The 19,736-nt window shown below is 43.7% G+C and overlaps 1 protein-coding gene across 5 annotated transcripts in view; it reads right to left on the reverse strand.

Moving 5' to 3' along the window:
• Positions 1-248: 248 nt before the first annotated feature.
• The window catches only part of AMOT (angiomotin), a 61,133-nt gene continuing 41,645 nt past the window's right edge, over positions 249-19,736 (reverse strand). For all 5 annotated transcript variants that reach the window (XM_048070648.2, XM_013185132.3, XM_067004792.1 and 2 more), the window contains 6 exons: positions 11,813-11,962; positions 9,781-9,971; positions 7,461-7,583; positions 6,590-6,822; positions 5,505-5,729; positions 249-4,440 (listed from right to left, as the gene is read on the reverse strand). In XM_048070648.2, the coding sequence (XP_047926605.1) occupies positions 4,340-4,440; positions 5,505-5,729; positions 6,590-6,822; positions 7,461-7,583; positions 9,781-9,971; positions 11,813-11,962 (1,023 nt within the window). In that variant the 3' untranslated portion in view covers positions 249-4,339. The remainder of the gene's footprint in view (positions 4,441-5,504; positions 5,730-6,589; positions 6,823-7,460; positions 7,584-9,780; positions 9,972-11,812; positions 11,963-19,736) is intronic.

Consider the following 19,736-nt stretch of genomic DNA (forward strand, 5'->3'; position numbering starts at 1 on the left):
GCATCTCCACTGCTGAGCCTGAGCAGAGACCACGCTGAGTGAAAGCGAGTGTTCAAATACCTCTGAATTTGGGGTAACACGGCTTCTGCTTGAGTTTGGAGGGCAGGTGGGCTTCTTTTTCTTGGATCTCAAGTTTAGCGTGGCCCTAACAGTGTCGGACACAATGGTGCAAAACGGACGGGTCTCAGTGCTTCTGAAAGCCTAAGAGATGATGCTGTTGGAAGTCGGACTCTAAAACAAACTTAGAATAAGATCTTTTTGAAAAGAAATGTATTTTCTTCATAAATACAGTACAATTACATTTTACAATGTCTTTTTACATTCTAGACATGAAAACGCTAGCTTTTTTTTTTAAAAAAAAAAGTTCCTATACAAATACATGGAAAGAGAACCCCTGCCCACAGCCCCCGGCCCTGGCACGGAGCAGAGCCGCCAGCCTCCGGGGAAGGCAGAGGAGCCCAAATACCCCCGGGGTGTCGCTGTCCTTGCTGCTCCAAGTTTATGTGGTCACTTTACAGGTGGAAAAGCGCAGCTCCTGCAGCCGGCATCATGGCTGGCTCACGGGATGCGGCCGTCACACACCTTAACACACCGCTGCTCGCTGGCGCGGGCTCGTGGAGCAGGAGGCATCCTTGGAAATGGTCCTGGCCAAAAGCCCTGCAAGTCCCCTCTCTCAGGCAGCCAAAGAAACGAAGCAAAGCTAATACCAGCTTTGTGCCTCACATTTTGTGGTTGCTACAAAAGGGAAAGAATTTAAGCTCCCTGACTGCATTTGCTTACCTTAGCCACACTTGGCAGACTCTGAGGAGCAACTCAGATCCCCAGGGGTACTCAGACCAGAGAATTACAGCTGTAGACCCCACAGGAGCTGCCAGGCAGGAGCTGTTCAGTTAATGACGACACCGGGTCGGATAGGAACAAAAACCTCCAGATCTCAGGCAGTGCCCTGAGCCTTCAGATCCCAAAGGAATTGCCCACGGAAAGGGCTTGGGCATTTGGCCAATCTGTACGCAGTGAAAGGAAAGAGAGAAGTAACTACACTTGATTTTCTTGTTTTGCTCTACAAAGAAGAATATGTGGCTTTTTTTTTTTATTTTTAATAAAAGCTACAATTCTGCTTCTAATACCCGAGTTTAAGAAAAACTCTTAGTCTAAAATTTTGGTTTGCAAAGAAGGTCATTGCAATCAACCTGTTAAAAATCACGTTCTACTAGTAATAAGCTCTACAGAAGGAACTAGGTGTGCAGTTTGTCTCCTTAAAGCAGTTTGTTTAAGAACAAAATAAAAATCTGTACAGGGAGACTGAAGACTATAGTACGCACCTTCCTCAAAGCAAGCAGCTCGTTTACATTCACATCAGGATGGCTCTGAGGAAGCTCGAGGGGAAGACTACATTCCTCACGGTTCCTAGTTTATCAGCACAGGAAGATTACCTCAAACTTCCCTGTCAAAAAATTTCAGGGGCTTTGCTTTTGGGAGAAATCAAAACTGTAAAACAGGGCAAAGAACTTGACCTAAGGACTGTGAAAATGCATCACTGGCTTCCAAATTCACTTCTACTGGCACAGAAACAGGAAGGCTACCGCGATCCTGACGGCTTGCTCTGTCAGAGACCACCTGGCTGCCACTTTTTGAGAAGGCAGCTGCTATGCATCATCTGCATTACATTCACATAAGACTATTATGTCCTTTTCTCTACAAAGTATACAAAAATAGATTGCAGTGGAGCTCAGTTTGAAAACAATGAGCTGCAAGGAGGATAAACAAATTGTTTTTACCTAGTCCAGCTAACAGCCAATACCAACTGGGGAAAATCAGTTTTCTGAAACAGATTTTATCTGTAAAAGATCAAAAATGTCCTAGGCACTTCAGAATTAAAGTGAATCAAGTGAGTTGGAACTGTTTATCCAGAGCCCTACAGCTGCAAAACTTCTTTCCTACTGCTGAGAAGCACTTGTAAAGATGGAATATCATTTTTTTTCTGACTTTAGAAGAGCAGAAAAGTACTCAGACCTCTCTCCTCTCTCTCACACACCCCAGTGGCGTTTGATCTCCCTTATGGTTCACTCTAAGCCCAAACCACAAAATCCAATACAGAAAATGAAGCTGAAAGGGCAGAAGAATGGACATAGTGACCTAATGAGAAAAGCTTCTTCTGCATTTCCAGCAACTGGGGAAGAGGAAGGGAAACCACTTAAAATCACCCAGAGTGGGCATAACTTCACGTAACAGGATGGAATTAAGTCAACAGAAATAAATGCAAGGGGTGAGAACAAAGAGGCTGTGAACAGTTTGTCTAGAAAAGGGTGGAGAACTAAATCAAATTCTTAGAATACCCTTAGAAAAGGTCTGCTGTACTCCAGAACATTGTCCCATATGGCAGAGACTGTCCAAGCCGTAAAGTGCAGCTCTGGAGTGTCTGATGCAGTGTGATGAAGGAAGGTTGTGCAGCCTGTTAGAGAGGTCACTGGGCAAAGTCAGGCTATTTAGACTTGGTCGTATCTTGCAGTAAGGTCAGGCTATTTAGGCTCAGTCCCGATCTTACAACATACACATTCTACCATCTTGGACTTCTCTGGGTCCAGGAATATTGGCTGGAGAGTACTAACAAGCAGTAAATTTGCCAGGTATGATGGGAACTGCTTGCCTTGTTTTTTTAAGCGATGACCACTAGAAGACGAGCAGAATCCAACTTGGAGCTGATCTTTAGGCACTGCTAAGACACCCGTGCGGTGAGAGAAGGCACCTCCTTCCATCTCCCAACCCTCCATTGCAAACTTCACATTATATTTGTTGATCCGGTAAGGCCATTTCAAGAGGACACCTTATCACCAGTGTCAACCAAGTAAGAATTGAGGACATTCACTAGCTGTTGGATGATTAATGGCTAATTTTTCTAATTTCTGGAGTGATCTGAAATTAAAATCTGGCTACTCTAATGTTGCACAGAAAGCTGAGGCTAGCCAGGTTCCTGACACATGACTACGAGCTAATTAAACATTTAAACATTCAAGTAAAAAAAAAGTTTTTAACAGAAATTAATATTGAACTGTTTTAATAAAATGCAAAGACAGTAACAAAAAATACTCAAACATTTACTTCTATTGGTCTTAGTATCTCCTTACAGCACCTGCGACTGAAGCATTGCTGCATTTGTGGCAGTTTCCAAGGATCTGAAAGAGAACCTGACATCTAGAACGCGTAACTTCCTTCCATAATGCCTCAGGGGGGTTATTTAAGCTGCTCTCTCCAGTTAGATAAAGAAAAAAATAATTTGAAAGGACAGAATTTGCCATCTGAAACTTTACACAGAGCTCCCCTTTAAACCTCTGCCTCTGAGGTTTTGCTATACAAAAAAGCATCTGCTATCTCCCAGAATGCAGGACATACAAAGGAAGGCATGTGAAATATAGAGAAACCTGTAAAGAGAAAGTTCTCCACAGATGAAGTTGCTAACACTGAAAAGCAACAGCGCTCGCCACTTGCACTACTATGAAGTGGGAGTAGTTCCACTAAAGCCAATGGAATTACAATGGCACAAATCTGACCTAACAGATCAGGACCTAGCCTGGAAAATGTCCTTTTTAATTTACGTAAAACATGAATGCAATATATTAATTACTATCCACTGTATAAATTATTGAAAAAGTATAAAAGCATGGCAAATCTTTCGATGCAACTGAAAACATGAAATGTGACATTAATCACCGGAGTCTTGTCTTTTCCTTTTTTTTAATAGAAATAACACGACTTGGGAAAAAAAAATACCCTACTGAAAATGCAAATCTTTCCAGCCTATGACTGTGAAATACCTATTTTGAGTTCTTACTCTGACTGCAAAGAGAAATCTCCCTTGATCATACCTCATCTCAGCTTCTTCTGAACACCTGTGATCTGAAACCATTAAGTGGTGCTGATAACTAAGTCCCTGGCTCTGATCATTATAAGGCCTTCATGCCCATCGTACTGTGTTAAAAGTAGACAATTAGCCAAGAGCTGTGAGAGCAGGTACTTCTGTTTAAGACTTCCAAAATACTGAAATGAAATACAAGATGTAGTGCGCCTAAGTTCTTGTTTTTTTTATCCAGACATTACCAGATCCAGTAATTAAAAAATAAAGGGGGAAACTTTCAAAGAACAAGCGTTATGGACTTTTTTTTTTTTTATAATTTAGAACAAATTATAAATTAACCTGTTCATACTTTTGAGACATAATATACAAGAGCAAACAGCTGAGTTTTCTTTTATTACTCAGGTACTACAATTTTTTTCCCAATAAAAATGTCTTTTAAAAAAAATTCTTGCTATTGTATCCCAGCTCAGATCCTGGCACAGCCTTTCAGATGAGGTATTCTACCATCTCTCCATCTGGGAGGTCCTGACCCATGGTCTGAACAGGGGCTTTTCTTTCAAGGGTGCTGGAGTGGAAGAGTGGCCCATCTATGCAATGAGGAAAAACAAGAGACAGACAATCAAAGCTGTAACTTCAATCACAGGCAACAACCATGAGCACAGGATTAGAAAAACGAGGTTAACATTTTAAAAGACACCTTCTGTCATTGGCCAAAAAACAGTTAACAACTTATTATTAAATAGTATAAAAAAAAAAAAAAAAAAGCAATTCTGCATGTATGTAGCCAGACAAATGAAGATATCTTCTCAAATTCCCCCTCGGTATCTCCTGTTGATAGACAACGGCCTACAAAAATGGCACAACTACATTTAAACCAATGCAGTCAGTGTAGGCTTTCACCACAAAACCTGTTCCCGTCTCCCTCAATACCCATTAAACAGTATAGCATGGGCAAGATGCGCAGCAGACCAGCCAAATTCACTCTTCCATAAAGAACAATATAACTGTAATGTGTCTGTAAGTAGAAGAGGCAAGGTTGTGTAATCTGCATCGATTTGGCAGAGCGAGCTGGAAAATGAGCAGCTCCTGCCAGCTCGGAGCTCTATGGGAAGCAAATCCAGCCCCTGGGATAGCCACTGTCAGGCAGATCTACTTACGGCAAGGCTGAAGTCGGTCCCACGGCTGGGACAGGGCATGAATGAGACAGTTTTGTCATGGTAGCTACCTTCCCTTCTTCTCCGTCCTCCTTACCGAAGTCCACTTTGCTTTGAATACCCACTAAAACACAACGGCCAGTTTCTACAGCCCATTTTCGTAACCTGCTTCAACCCCACGTGCTGCTCACAACTTATTTCAGAGTAGATTGACTCAGAGACTGTCCCAGGATTTGCATATACCTGCTCCAGTTCTGCAGTCTTGCTATACCTCCCTGCCCGGTGTGCCCATGCTTATCCTACCACTCCTAAAGCTTTTTTCTTTTTCAATTTCGAGACTCCTCAGACCAAAAGCCTGTCTCTGAGAACCATCTGTCCTCACCAAAAGTAAACCCAGTTTTCCTGAACAGATAAAGCTCAGGAGCCTGCCCCATGGAGCAGAGCTGACGCTGAGTGAGTGGCAGGGCCCCTCCGGGTGGGCAGCTGAGGTTCCTCACCTGTTTTGTCCGCACTGTACGCCAGGCCGGTACTGGGGAGTCGTCCTGGTGTGGGAGCTGCAGCAGGAGGAGCAGCTTTGCTTTGATCGCTCCCCCGGTCAGTCTGGGTGCTGCAGTCTCTGCTGCCTGTTTTCGAGTGGGCTGACAGCAACGGGGTGGAAGGAAGGACAGGAGAGGGTGTGGAGGGGATGGATTCTGAGCGATATTCTGTTCCCAGCAGAACACCTTTGTGGAAAAAGGGAAGGAAATTTCACAGTCTCAGAAAACCAACTGGAATCAGTTCTGCCCCTCTCTGTAGCAGTTTCTCTAGGGTCTGGAAAGCACTCTGTGCTTCAGCAACCAGCTCTAATTTACCTTTCTAGAGTGCCTTTCACCAGTGGGTGCTGAAGTACCTGAAGAAAAGCAGCATCATGCTGCTGCATGCAAGGATACATAAGTCAGCCCTAACACCAGGCTTCCCTGACTCTAAACACTTGCCCAGCTATGCCTGGGTAAATCTGCACACCCTGAAATCAGCTGAAGGAGATTGCATTCACCTGTCAGGGCCATTTGGTCTCGCAGGGAGGACCTGTGGGCCTAATTTCTTTCCAGGAAGAAAGACATAATCTAAGATTTGCTTTGATACGACTCGTTTTCTCTAAACAATGGTGCTGAGCCATTCCAGACAGAAGTCATGTTGGTGCAGGCACAACACCAGAGGATAGCAATCCCGATTTCTATCTGTGCTGGCTGCTTACTGAAGGAGACTTTACACCTTCAGACAGCTGTAACAACCCACCTGAAAGCACGTGCTTTGGAACTCTGAAAACGAGATCCCAACTATCCCTAAGGTCAGGCACCAAACCGAGTGAGAATTAAGGCTGAAATATTTTAATGACAGAGCCTGAACACTACAAGTTACCGTTTCCCCAAACGTGATTCAAACAAGAGTTGTGCCAAGTATGTTCCACCTTGCTTGCAGTCAGTTTTACTGCGTGCTAGGCCAGTCAATCTGTCTGTCAGACACTTTCTTCCTTCTGTTGCTCCTGCCTCCCCTCTAAGCAGTGACTCGCCTATCTGAAGTGCCACAGTTATTTAAAAAGTACCTAGACTGCCTTTCCAGCTTTTGTCCTCCCTCTTCTCCTCCAGGATGGGAGTGCTGCTCAGCGTGGATGAATGGGACAGCAAGCCTGAGCCCGCGTTTGAGATGGACATGAGCGACTTGGCAGGCCTCATTGAGGAGAGCTGGTCGGTCTTCCCGGGCTCCTTGCGGGAGCGCTGCTGCAGCACTTTGATCATGGCGTCCTTCTCAATGATCTGAGCATGCAGAGTCTTGATCCTTGTTGAGAAGAACAAATAACAACATTTTTGAACTCCTATGTCCTCAGACTGAGACCTCAGCTCCCCATGGCTATGACTTGAACTCCCCATGGCATTCAGAGAGGTACAGAGAGGACGCCGGTGAGCTTATCACCCCGAGCACTGGCTGCTCACAGCCCCACCACAGCAGATGATGCCTCAGACTTCCTGTACATACATGAACAGAGCTCCCCTGAGATACCCACCCGCCTCTGGGTGCTGGAAGCTGCTCTCATCAGGCATGGAAGAGGCTTTGAGGCAAGGCTGAGAGTTATGGGCTGGACATGAGACCAACAGGAAAAAAAAAAAAAAAGTATTTATAGACCGGGGAGTTTGCACTGCAAAAATGTTGGGGAAAACAGGTCTGTGAAAGTGTTAACAGGTGGCTTGAGTTCTGATGAAGATGCCGTGACGAGAGAAGAGGAATAAGCTAGATACAAAAATCTAAGATGGGTTTTGGATTGCTGTGCAGTTACTTCCTTGGCTAAATGAGCATCTGGCATCCTATGTTGTTGCCACTGGTGAAAACCTACGAATTTCTGGTTCTGAGGCATCTACCCAGATAATTCATTTAAAATCCCCATCCTAAAGACGGATGGGATCAAAACTACATTTTACCTTCCCTCCATGTCCAGACACCTCCTGTTGGCAAGCAGGATCTCTTCCTCCTCCTTCTGAATGCGAGCTTCCAATGAGGTGTCATAGCTCGGGTTAGGTGAGTGGCTGATCACCGTCGTGTCCCTGGGAACAAGCAGCAGAGCAGATGAAAGACCAGCTGAATATGCTCCTTTCCTCCTAGCAGCACAAAATGATTGCTCAAAAGTAACAAACAAGAGCAGTCACTTCTTTTTTGAGTTTAAGCTATCTCAGTGTCTTCCAAAATTCCATCTCCCAGTCCTAATGAAGGAAGGATTATAAACATATCCAAATAATTGTAACAATAGTCAATCTTCTGTCCATCCCAGGCCAGGCTGTGATCTAATGGATTCACTGTGAATCCACTGTTTCAACTGAAAGAATGATAACTGCACTTCAAATGCAGTTTTTTCCCTTCTCCCTCCAACAACAGGGTATCTAAGTATGTACTGAAGGGAGATAGTCACGAAAATTTTAAAGCAATTTAAGCAGCTTGGTCCAAAATACTTGGAATGAACTGAAAACAGCTTTAGATTGACTCCACACAGTGCCTGATGTTAACACTGTGATGGTTGTTCAGTCCATTAACCAAAATATAATGAGTATTTCAGCCTACTTGTTGCTGTAGTCAGAACGAAGTCACTGTGCAATGCTTTATGTCACTGCATGACTTATAGCATTAAGAGCACGTTACTGACATAGCTATGCATTAATACAGTAATATTTTTTTAAAAAAAGTTAGTTACCAATAGCTCCAATTCATTGTGATAAGAAATTTGTTCCCTCAAACAAGAACAAGGCCTAAGAACTGTCTGGAAATGTGCATTTAACCCTACAAAAGTTCAGATCAGGAATGGCAAAGCACCAACGTGACGGGCACGAGAAGCTCATCGTCAAAGAAACCTAAACTGACCCAGGTACAGCCTGTGCTGTAAAGCAGCCTTCCTGCAACCTCAGCTTCCTAAGGGGTGCTGTTTTCCACTACCAAAGAAAAAGGAAAGCAAAGTTGTGCACAGCACAGATGAGGTTACCACTGAAATGAATGAAATCCCTCACAGCCTGTTTTTGAGAAGGCTACACTGTAGGTACCAACTGCATAGAAACTTGCAGAAGCACTGATGCTGATAGAACAGCCTCTTTTGAGGGTGCTAGAAGGAAATGGAAAACCAGGGGTTGGCTCTTTCCTGACTGGAAAGCGTTCTTGTTCATTTAACAAACCCGAACAGGCCTAACACATCCTCTCTCATTCCATGACAAACAATAGACCAGACTCCTGTTTATCAGCACGTGCTGAAAATATAACACAGCCTCTCGGGACAAGCAGTAGCGAGAGCCTTTAGAGAATCTCTGGGGAGGCAGAGAACAGTGCACAAGAAACATCAATACCCCAAAATAACAGCCAGCTTTTGGAGCAAGATAAGATAAGCCTTTAAATGCTAACACAGCAGATCTGTGACTTCCCCCGGTAATTCTAGTATGATCTTATGTGCTAGGAAGCCAGCTGCGATAACATCCCTATTTGAATCTGGTTCCTGAAACAATCTAACATAAAATCTGCTGTCAAGAAGCAGAAACCAGTGATCAATGAAATTACATGTAAGCACTACCTGACATTAAAGAATTGCACTCCAATAACAGCTCTTGCTTGCCAACTAGCCGAAGCACTTGGGCCTATTTGCAACCGTATTTATTACGTGCTCCTGGAGAGCTGTCTTGGAATGTGACCTTGTTACCAAATTTCAGACACCTTTTCCTTTGCACCCCCACAAGCACTACTCTCTACACACAGCAGAAGGTTTTGAGCAGAATTTCCTAGTAGACTTTTCTGGTTAGTAACCATGTTGAGGACAATACCACAAAGTAATTTGCAAAAACATTCTGGAGAACAAGCAAGCCATTCAGGGTGAGCGATGTGATTCACCAAGCTTACCCCATCCCACATGACTTCAGCAAGGACTGACTCCTGTTTAGAAAACAAACAACAAAAAACAACAACAACCCTCCTCATACATCTATTTTTGAAGCAACAGCTTCGAGGAATGGCTCAGAACAATTCTAGTCTGGAAAATGGTTCTTGCTTTTGGGGGAATCTTCCCCTGGAAAAAAGTTTTTAATTGTTGGCAATCGCACAGCTCCCAGGAAAAAGCTGCCAAGCTCCACTTGCACGCAGAAGTTTGTGAAGCCGTTCAGACCACAAGGAAAGGTATCATGGGAGGGTGGTATGACAACATTCCTCGGTGGGAAATTCAACATTCAACTGGAAAAAGAAAATAATCCCTGTGCTATGAATAGTCTCATTTACCTCTGAGCAGCCACAGTCGCAGCTGCATCCAAAGCAAACTGTCTCATCACACTCTCCTCCAGGTATTTCTGCTCCCACTTGGTCATGTCGGCTTCCAAAGCAAGAATCCTTTCTTCCTTCTCGCGCAGGAGCTCCATAAGCGCCGTGGCATTGTACTCCGATACGTTGGCAGCCTGAGATGTACCCTGACGCTGATTCCCAAAAACAAAACAAAAACAAGTCGCAGGATGCACCTGTAAGACTCAGGGTTGGTTTGTTTGCTTTGGTCTGAAAGACAGAGGCTGGGCGGGAGCAGCACTGGCTCGATGCAAGAGCCCCCCCAGAGGGAAACACAGCAGCCTGTGCTGTGCTGGGCACACCAGGTGATGGTCACAGTCTCCTTTAGAGCTTAACCTGAAATGCCCGCAGGCACATTTTCAGCCTCGCTCTGTCCAAACCTGGCAAAGCCAGGCTTCTATTTTCCAAACGGTGAAGCTCAAAAGTCATAATATGCCAAGAACCACTCCTCAGAAAGACACCTTTACTCATGCTAGAGTGCTTCCTCATGCCACTCCACAGTTGGTGAGTACTAACAGGCAAATATCTGCGATGGAAAACACTCCTTAAAACTTTTATCCACATGCAAAGCCCCAAGTGAGTGCCGGAGAGCTGGATCATGCTACTCAGCTCTGATGCCTACAGCTCATCCATACTGCCTGAAGTAACCCAAACTTATTTCCAACACTGTTCCAACAAAACACAAGAATTATCACAGATTTAAAAAGAAATCCAAAATCTTAGGATATATAATATACTAGGATATATAGTATATATTAGGATATATTAGTATTCGATTACTAAATCACTATGATCAGTGTACACTTGAGGATTAAGTAGCTGGGAGTTAAAAATACTTTAGTTCTAAAGGAAGACTTGAAGACAGACTGCTCCTCTTCTCTCAAATCAAGAAAGAGTGGAGATTTGCTGTGCTAAAATTTCAAAGTGTAAACTGCATAGTTTTATATGGAAGTCTCATCTGCGATTGGCATGATATTTGACTTAAAAATAAAAAAGTTACTTTAAAAGAAAAGAAGGAAATTGGGCAGGCAAAGTGTTTCATGTCCAGCTCAGAATTCTTAAACCATGACAAGAAATTATGTTTTTGCTTTGTATCAGCTTCACAGTTAAAAGCTGTGGGGTTCAGGGCAAATAATCTTGCATGGTAACACAGAAGAAAGCTTATCAAATTACTGTAACTCCTATCAAACCAATACAAAATACAATTAATATTTAAGTATCTGATCCTACACAGATGTGGCAGTCGAGGACTAAACATAACCTGGAACTAAATGTGATTTAGCAAACAGGTAAACTGTCAGGTTTGTAAATTTTTCTGGAAAAAGGATGCAGGCCTGTATTTGATGCATGTTGAAATGCATCACACTGTAACACCACCTGAAACCTCACATCACCATAACACCCCGCACAATCTACTTCTCACTCATTCATTCCGCTGGAAAAGACTCGAATTACAATTCTAATATATTCTATGTGAAACTTCTGCTTGTTTCCGTCAGCTACCTTTATGGAATTGGTTTTATGGTTTTGGTAGCTTTTTTTTTTTCTCAATACAAAAGTTTTTTGAAGGGCCTCTCTTTCAGACCAGCTGTTAATGAATTTTACATAAAATTTCTATTGTAATATTTTTAAAATAATACAAAAGTAAATATAACCAGGTTACTTAAAGATAGAACACCATGTAGCTATATGTCTATGTCTGAATATTGTCACGGGATGGATCCCCTATTGCTACCTTATCTACGTTTTCTGGTTAGAATGGAATAATTACATCAAGTAAAAACCAACAGAGAGGCCAATGTGATAATAACTACCAAAAGAAAAATTTGCTCATTTTACATGGCCAGGAAGAAAATAGCTAACAAAAGAAAAATGTGCTCACTTTGCACGATGGAGAAAAACCACTGCCCTTCTTTCGTGCATGGTGTAGCGCACAATCCGATAAGAAGCCTGGCAAGGCAGGGAGAAAGGATACCTGCTGCATCCGGAGAGATTCCAGCTCTCGCTCCAGCCGCGTCCGCAGCCTGTGTTCCAGCTGCTCCCGTTTCTCACACGCTGCCTGCAGCTGAACCAGGGCCTGCTGCATCTTCTCCACCTTCTCAACGTAGACCTGCTTCTTTTTGAGCTGAAACAAAAGGGAAAATATAACTAAAGTTAAGTAAGGAGAACAAGAGAGTCAACTTCTGGCTTCGTACGCATTGCAGAAGGCTGCAACGGCAGCCAGGAGGAAAGCATTCAGTTGGAGCTGTCAGGGTGCCTCAGACTCCATCCTGGGCTCCAGACACTCTGGAGGTTACAGCTCTTCCCCATCCCCACTTTCCTGCTAGGTGTGTTTGTTCTTGCCGTCCTCAGCATCTGCATGGTAGGGACAGGGAAACTGAGGCAAGTATTTGTTGCAAATGACTGAGATTGGCTAAGTTGAGTTGGTACCAGAGGGCGTTTACCTGACTTGGTGCCTGTTATTGAGGTAACTGTAGCAAAGACAAGGATTAGATCCAGCCCACGAGCTAAGAACAGGTTTTTTTTCAGTACAATATTGAAAGCTGCTCGCAGGATCCCATTCCAGTCCCACTGCAAAATTATGAACAGGCTCAAGGTGTACACTAGACACAGCCTGAGCTCTCCTCCCAGTAACCACCTTAGCACACTTCAGGCAGAATAAAATCAAACTAAAATATGAAATTAAAAATGTCAGAATAAAGCACAACCCTATTCTAATATACAGAATGCTGCACACTCAGACGTAACTGTCCGTAACAATCACAACTAGCTGGCCTCGTACAGCAAATCCGGGGCACTGCTTTTTTAGCTGTGATTGTTGTAAACTCTGAAATACAAAATAGCAGGAAGGAGGCAACTTTTCCCAAGTCAGAGCCAAAGCCTAGAGAAGCACCACAACGCAAAACACAGGCTCCCTTATGAGAGTTCAAAGAGCTGCTCTAGAGCTTCATGGAAGAGAAGTCCATTGAGGGATATCGAAGACAAAAGACGCTGTTTGGGCTCAGGAAGTCCTTCTCGGAAGCGGAAAGTATTCTGGGAAAGTACCACACCACTGTTTGGTGGTCCTATTCTTCCAGCGCTCCCTGGGAATCTGCTCGTAGTTACGGGGGAGACAGGAGAGCAGGCCTGCAGGACTTGGCTCTGAATGAAACGAGCCATCCTTATGCCACGCCATCCTTCCCAAAAGGTCTCGCCACGTGATGCTTCAAACTTTTCCCTTTTCATATTCCTGTTCCTTGAGGCAACCCAGAGACTGCAATGTGAGCACCAGAGAGAAGTCTCCAAACACTATTAATCCCAGACGTGGCATCCCTTTCTTCTCTTCATAAAGTCAGCAGGCACCTAACCTCACAGCGTGAATGTCACTGCCCTAGAGGATTTTCCCCAAACAAGTATTTTATAATAAAAGTTACAGTAACGAGTGAGTAATCCAGCCAAAGGCCTTCCCACCAGTGCATGTACAGCAGAAAGGTATTTTAATGCTTTGATTGCTCAAGATTTCCAACTTGTTTGGAATGGGAGGGACAAGAACATTTTAAAACAACTTAATATTCAGCTGCTACTCTGCAGGAAAAAAAATGTTGTAATTAATAGATCTTTTTATTCTGGGTTATAGTGCTCAATAGCACTGATTTAAGCTTTGTCAGACTCCAAAACGTGCATTTAATACACCAGTTTTACAGTTTGATTAACAGTAGCTCCAACTAGCCAGAAATGATAAACTACAAGTCAGCAGCAGAACCTGGACACGGAGAGTGCCCAGTACCTTGGTTCTGCACAGGACCTTACTTACCTGCGTGTGAACAAGAAACAACCTAATAGGCTGAGAAATATCGTGCATCAAGCTGAAAAATAACCTCCTGAAAATCAGATCTCTCCCCCTCTTCTGTATGCAGAATTAAGGGAGGAAGGACAGACCTTTGGTTTCTCATTACCTACTGCAAAGCACTGAAATCTCTGAAAAGTTTTCTAAGGCAGGTAAAGCTCTTCTTCCAAAAGGCAACCGACAACAATGTTTTACTAGTTTCATAATTAATAAATCTGAGAATGTGTATGTGTGGATTAACTTTTTGGCCTGCACACAAAGAATACCAAGTGCCCAGCCGAAAGAGAATTAGGACAGAGAAATTCCGCTGAAATGTTCACTTTGAAAGCGCTCCCATCAGCCCAACCTGCAGGTGAAACATTGCAACACGAGCTGTTGCCCAACTTCCCAGCACTGCCTGCACATGCCTAACGCATGCACCAGACCTAAAGCACAGGCATGGCTTGCTCAGTGGCTTTTCACACGGAGTTTTGTTTTTTCTCTTCACAAAATACACTTCATTTTCCTGCATCAGTAAAAAATATCTACTTTTAAAAACTTAGGGTTTAAACAGAATTAATTCAGAAATCCTTCAAATCATCTTCAATTTTGCAGTACCCAGATGTTCAGCGAGCTTTAAAGGCATGTATGTGCTCCAGACAACTCAGCTTTCCTAAGGTATCTTGCCATAATTATCCTTTACATAGGAAATTGTTTTATTTTATGTACTTGCTGCACTGACTCAGTCCACTGCTTATTCTGGCAGTGCCATTCATTGCCAGCTCTGCCACAGTGAGGACTTGTGAGGAACAATTTACCTTCTGTGAACCAGGATTCTCTGCAGGAGAGGTACTAGTGAAGGCTGATTTTATTATTATTACATATATAGGTAAGATTTCTGACTTTTTCTGACCTCTAGATGTAAAGACGCCCAGAAATAATTCTCCCAAGCACAGAGGGACTTCTTTACCATAAATTGAGAATATGATTACGTTTTCCTAAGACAGGAATTGGAAGCAGTTTCCTGAGTGTTGCCAGTGTGCTGCAGACCTCAGTGAGATGGGAGGAAGGAAAAAAGGCAGCATGCTGAGGCTTGTTCTTGGGTGGCTGCCATGGATTCCCCACCCTCTCTCGCCCAGCAAAGAACCAAACCTGGCTGCTCCGTGCCAAGGGCTGCAGCAACATCTACCACAGGGGAGATGGCATCAAAGGATGCTGGAACTCCTTCCTCTGCAAGAGGCCTTGCAGGGAACACGTGCTCCAGATAAGAGCTCATTCCTGAAGCTTTACAAGGATGCAGTCACGCCCTTCTGTCTGTGAGTTTACATAAATTTGACAAGATAGTAATTTTCCTTTTGATGGTGCTGCATTTCACTAAGCTCATGCTCACGTAATGTAACTATTTTGCCTTGAAGGGTGCTCTGAAAACACAGAGACTTCGACTTACATTAATATCTGTATTATAACACCTCTGTAAGACCGTACGATCTCAGCTAGCCGTGGTGCACGTCTGGAAGCAGAGCAGAGCGCTTCAGCATGGCTACCTTCCTCCTCTGCATTTCCTACAGCACATGGCACAGCTTCAATAAACACACACAACTTCTCCAGGTCATCCCTGACTGCATCAGAAAACGTCCTAGCCAGGTGTCAGAGGTCAGGCTTCATCAGCAAGATTTTCTAATTAAACCATTTAAAACAAGAGCAGTCATTCTCCCATTCACATTCCCTATGATATTTACAAAAACTCTGCAACAGAACTGAGCAAAATAGGCAAGGCAAGGACAGGCTCTGTAGAAATCTAGCACACAAAAGCATGAATTGCTGCAGGTAATACCCCTAAAAAGATTCCCTGGCCTCCTGAACAAGAATTTCAGTCTTCCTTTCCTCTTTCCCGTGTCAGGATTGCTTTCTGCAGTTGAGAGCCAGCTGAGCGAAGCAGATACACTTGGGACTCGGAGGCTTCCCTGCTCAGAGTCCAGCTGACCCGAAGAGCGAGCTGTTTCCAAGTTAGCCAGACAGATTTATATTCTGATGATGCCTGCACACCCACATCCCCCAACTGCAGGGCTTCCAGCAATGGAAAACGATTAACCACCCTTAACAGACAAGAACAAAATGATTAAACAAATGCACGCACTAACCCTAGAAAACTGAAACTTTTCTTCAGTGAAACGATTTTGGTAAGACTCCCTAAGACAACGTAATGCCTGGCAGCAGGTAACCTGAAGGTTCCTCTGCTACGGAGAGCTTTGTGTGGTCTAAAAACAATGGCCAAGGACAAAGCGTTCCTGCCAGGATAGGGACAGTTCATTATTACCCTAACTGCCCAGCAGAAAAGGGATTAATATTCTAGAAACCAAACAAATCGTGTCACTTCGTTTGATTTAGGTTTCTCAGGCACATCTTTGACAAACCATGCAACTTCTGTCAGGGATCTCAGTCCCTGCAGGTGAAAGGCTGAGAAGAAGGCACGGAGGTTTCATGCACACAGTGCAGGGAGCAGGGGCAAACAGAGATGAGGAGCTTCCCATGTAAAGCTGCTAGATGCATGGAGACTAGAGGCTCTAATATCCTCAGGACCAGAGCTACTTCTGCAGGAGAAACGTGGTCCTGGCATAGCAGGTGAGGGGGAAGAAAGGCTCTTCTTTTGTGGAGATTCATCGCTTCCAGATGGGTTACTCAGCAAAGAGTTTTTCTGGGGAAGAAGAGAGGACTTCCTGCCTAGCTAGCAATGATTCAGAAACCCTTCCAGGCATTTTGACAAACCCAGCGATTACCCTCTTCATCCTGGACAGCTCCTATTTCAGCAAATTGGTAACACTCGTCAGCATCTGCCTGTCTCCCACCCACTATTTCTGATGGCTTCAAAGTCCTTTGTTTAATATATTCAGGGTGTTTTCATTACATTCTGGGCTTCTCCTAAAGCTGAATCCATTCATATGCAGCTGAAAATGTGCTTCCCCACAAGAATGTGCCTGCTATGGCAGAAATGTAGTAAAGAAAGAGGACAGCAAGCACGTTTAAACCACCTCTGCCTCTTGCAGCAGGGATGTATTCCTCTAGGATGCTTTTGAACCCTCAGTTTGTTTGAATCCAGGCCCTAAGAAGGCGTGACTGGCTTCAGCAAGAACGCATGCTGAAGCAATTTGGTAACGCTATCCTCCTGCTAGGGAGCAGTGCTTGCTGCATGGGAATGTCATAATGTCGTCTCGCTGTTTGTTTGCCTTCAAATAAGTTAAAACTCTTGAAGCCACCTCTGGAAAAACACTAACAGGCAGAATACAGGATAGAGACAAAGCAATAAAAAGCCAGTTCTGCAGCATTACAAGAACACGGGTCATTAAAAGAGGTAAGAGGGGGAGTTTTGTCTCCTGCCTACCCTGCCCATCCACGAACAGCTCTGTCCTGAAAGGAGCAGTTATGTAGCTCAGAGCCCAAGCACACGAGAGGGAAAGCTGGTGGAGACTAGGAATATCTTTTTATAGACCCAGAAGTGATTGGAAAAAAACAGACAAGCCTTCAAGCGCACAAACTCTCCTTTGGGTCTCTTCCCTACAAGCCAGAGCTCTGTTCTGAAATCATCTCGGATACAGTATGTGAAGTACAATAGAAGTCATTTGGAAACGAATGTTTCTACATTTCCCCCCAGACAGAACCCCCAGTGTTATCAGAAATAGCGCACAATTTCTCCCCACAATAGCTGAGTGGGAAATGAATATAATATCTTAGCTCTGGTATCTGGTTTGTGTTGAACTCTGATGGCTGGAAGATCTTATAGCCCCTAAATACAAGCCGCCTGTAGAAGAGATATTTCACCCAAACTCCTTCCCTTCCCCCAGCCCCTAATTCACACCCACCAGACAGGCTGTCAGGCTTTTCTTTCTATTGCAAGGTGTGCACACGAGGATGGCAGAGCAGATAATTATATCTGCTTAATGGTAGTCACTATTTTTCAAAGCTGTCTCCTTCAGGCACTTGTTAAAACGGTGGCTTTGTAAAGCAGTGAAGCAAAGGAGTACAAGTTAAACCACGACCAAAAAAAATTACTACTTTTTTTTTTCTTGAACTGTGGTCTTACACGGTACAAATTAACCAGAGCAAGCAGAAATGACCAAGTTCATTAAAACTTTAAAAAATCCAGTTTACGAAGAGCTTAAAAGCAGTAGCACTTGTAGCCTTTCTGTCTAGTAGTTGTGGTTGGGCCAACGACTTGGCATGGAGCCCCCTGGTGCAGTACCACGAGCCTCGTAAGGACTCACAGAGGGCAGCCCTTACCCGGCTGGTCAGGACGGACCTTGCCGTGTCCCCCTGCAGTTCTGCCTTTGGCCCAGAGCAAAGTGAAGTTTAACCATCTGTCCTGCTTGCTCTCGAGGTGTTTGCTAGCAGATGATGGTTAAAGTGCGGTACTGTGACTGCTTTAAGCTCACAGATCCAGGCCAGCTGTAACCATCTACCAGCTGCACACCTGCTGCATGCCGCTGCCACTCGGATGCCTGCAGCTGAGACCCTCGTGGCAATCCGTGCTTCAACGTGAGGAACTCTGGATACTCCCGCTGCAAATATTGTCACTGTCCATTTCTGGGATATGTGGGTTTAAGCCAACGTGCATTTTACCTCAAAGATACACAATTTATCTCAAAATTATTGCATGTAATGAAAATAATCTGAAGTTTTGATTTAAAAAAAAATAAATATACTTCACTAGAAATTATTTTAATAAGCTGTTGACTTAAGCATTCCTGTGCAACATCTATTAAAGGGAAGGATGAAAATAGAGACATAAAAACAGGGGTTAATTACTGGGTATCTTTATGTCTAGTAGAAAAATAGTAAAGTTTAAATATTACACGTAGAACATACACATACTCTGCAAGCCTGTTTAAGAGCATATTTAAGTTTGTTTTAAATACCCACTGTCACTCACTCTTTTTAGCACTTTGCAAAAATAAACTCCACACTATCTAATTTTAACGGCAGCTTGTTCTAAACCTGAGGAGTCATTTCACCACTTCTGACAGAGCAGGGGAAATATTCTGAATACCTCCTTTTGCTTCCAAAAGCAAAGGTACCTAAGATCATTCCTTTCTCTATCACATTTAGCATGCCTTTATCTCTTCCTTCCCTCTAACTTGGATGCTAAAATCCAGTACGTATAGAACTCCCCAAGCTCCAGAGGAGGAGACAAGTACCTACATTTTACAGATGGGTGGTTTTGCCCAAACTGGCAATTCAGGCCAAGGATTTTAAAAAGAATGTGTACGTTCCAGTTCCAACGCAACATGTAAATCCAGCCATGGTGACATATGGCTTACAGGTCTCATTAAAACAGAAATAAAATATTCTTTTTATAAAGGATCTGGTGAATACAAGGCAGGGTAGCTCTGCTCAATAGGAAGTCAAAACGGAAGGGGAAAAAAAAGCTGAAAACTCACATTACAGGATGCAACAACTGAAATATGCACACCCCCCTCAGGCCTTGAGCCAGAGAGGCTGCCAAACCTTAACATAAGAAACTCCACCCTCTTCTGCAGGACTAGTTTGGAAATTCCTGACAATTACAGGGACTAGCAACCCAGATGAGGCTGGCAGGAATAAAAGAAGTAATTGACAAATTGTTCATATATCTTGGTCACTGAATGTCAGAAACTCAGGCTGACATTTAGACTCGCTTCTGAACGGTGCCCTGAGCACCAAGCAGCTCGTGTGGCTGTCTTTCGGAAAGTTACCAAACAGCTTGGGGATTTCTGAAGTTCCCACAACTTAATGCTAATGAGGCAACAAATGCTTCATAATCCTAAGCATTTCATTAAAAAGTGATTTGGGAAACATGCAAAAGTGACTCTTCACCCCTTCTTTTTTTTTTTTCCCTTGTTCCCCCTCACCTCTAGGAAAAAGCAGAGTTAATTCCTGCTCCCTCACTGAGACGCTTCCATATTTATCTACAACAGGAAGGGTGGCACTTCCTGCACGCCCTCGGATTCAAGCAAAGGTTGGATGCAAATGACCAGAAACCTTCGTGCAATCTAGAGCAGGGCATTTCACTCTCTATCGGCATAGGTGTGTTTGGGTGATGCAAATCTGGCCACATTTACTT

The sequence above is a fragment of the Anser cygnoides genome, chromosome 13 (genome assembly GCF_040182565.1).
Source record: "Anser cygnoides isolate HZ-2024a breed goose chromosome 13, Taihu_goose_T2T_genome, whole genome shotgun sequence".
Classification (NCBI taxonomy): domain Eukaryota; kingdom Metazoa; phylum Chordata; class Aves; order Anseriformes; family Anatidae; genus Anser; species Anser cygnoides.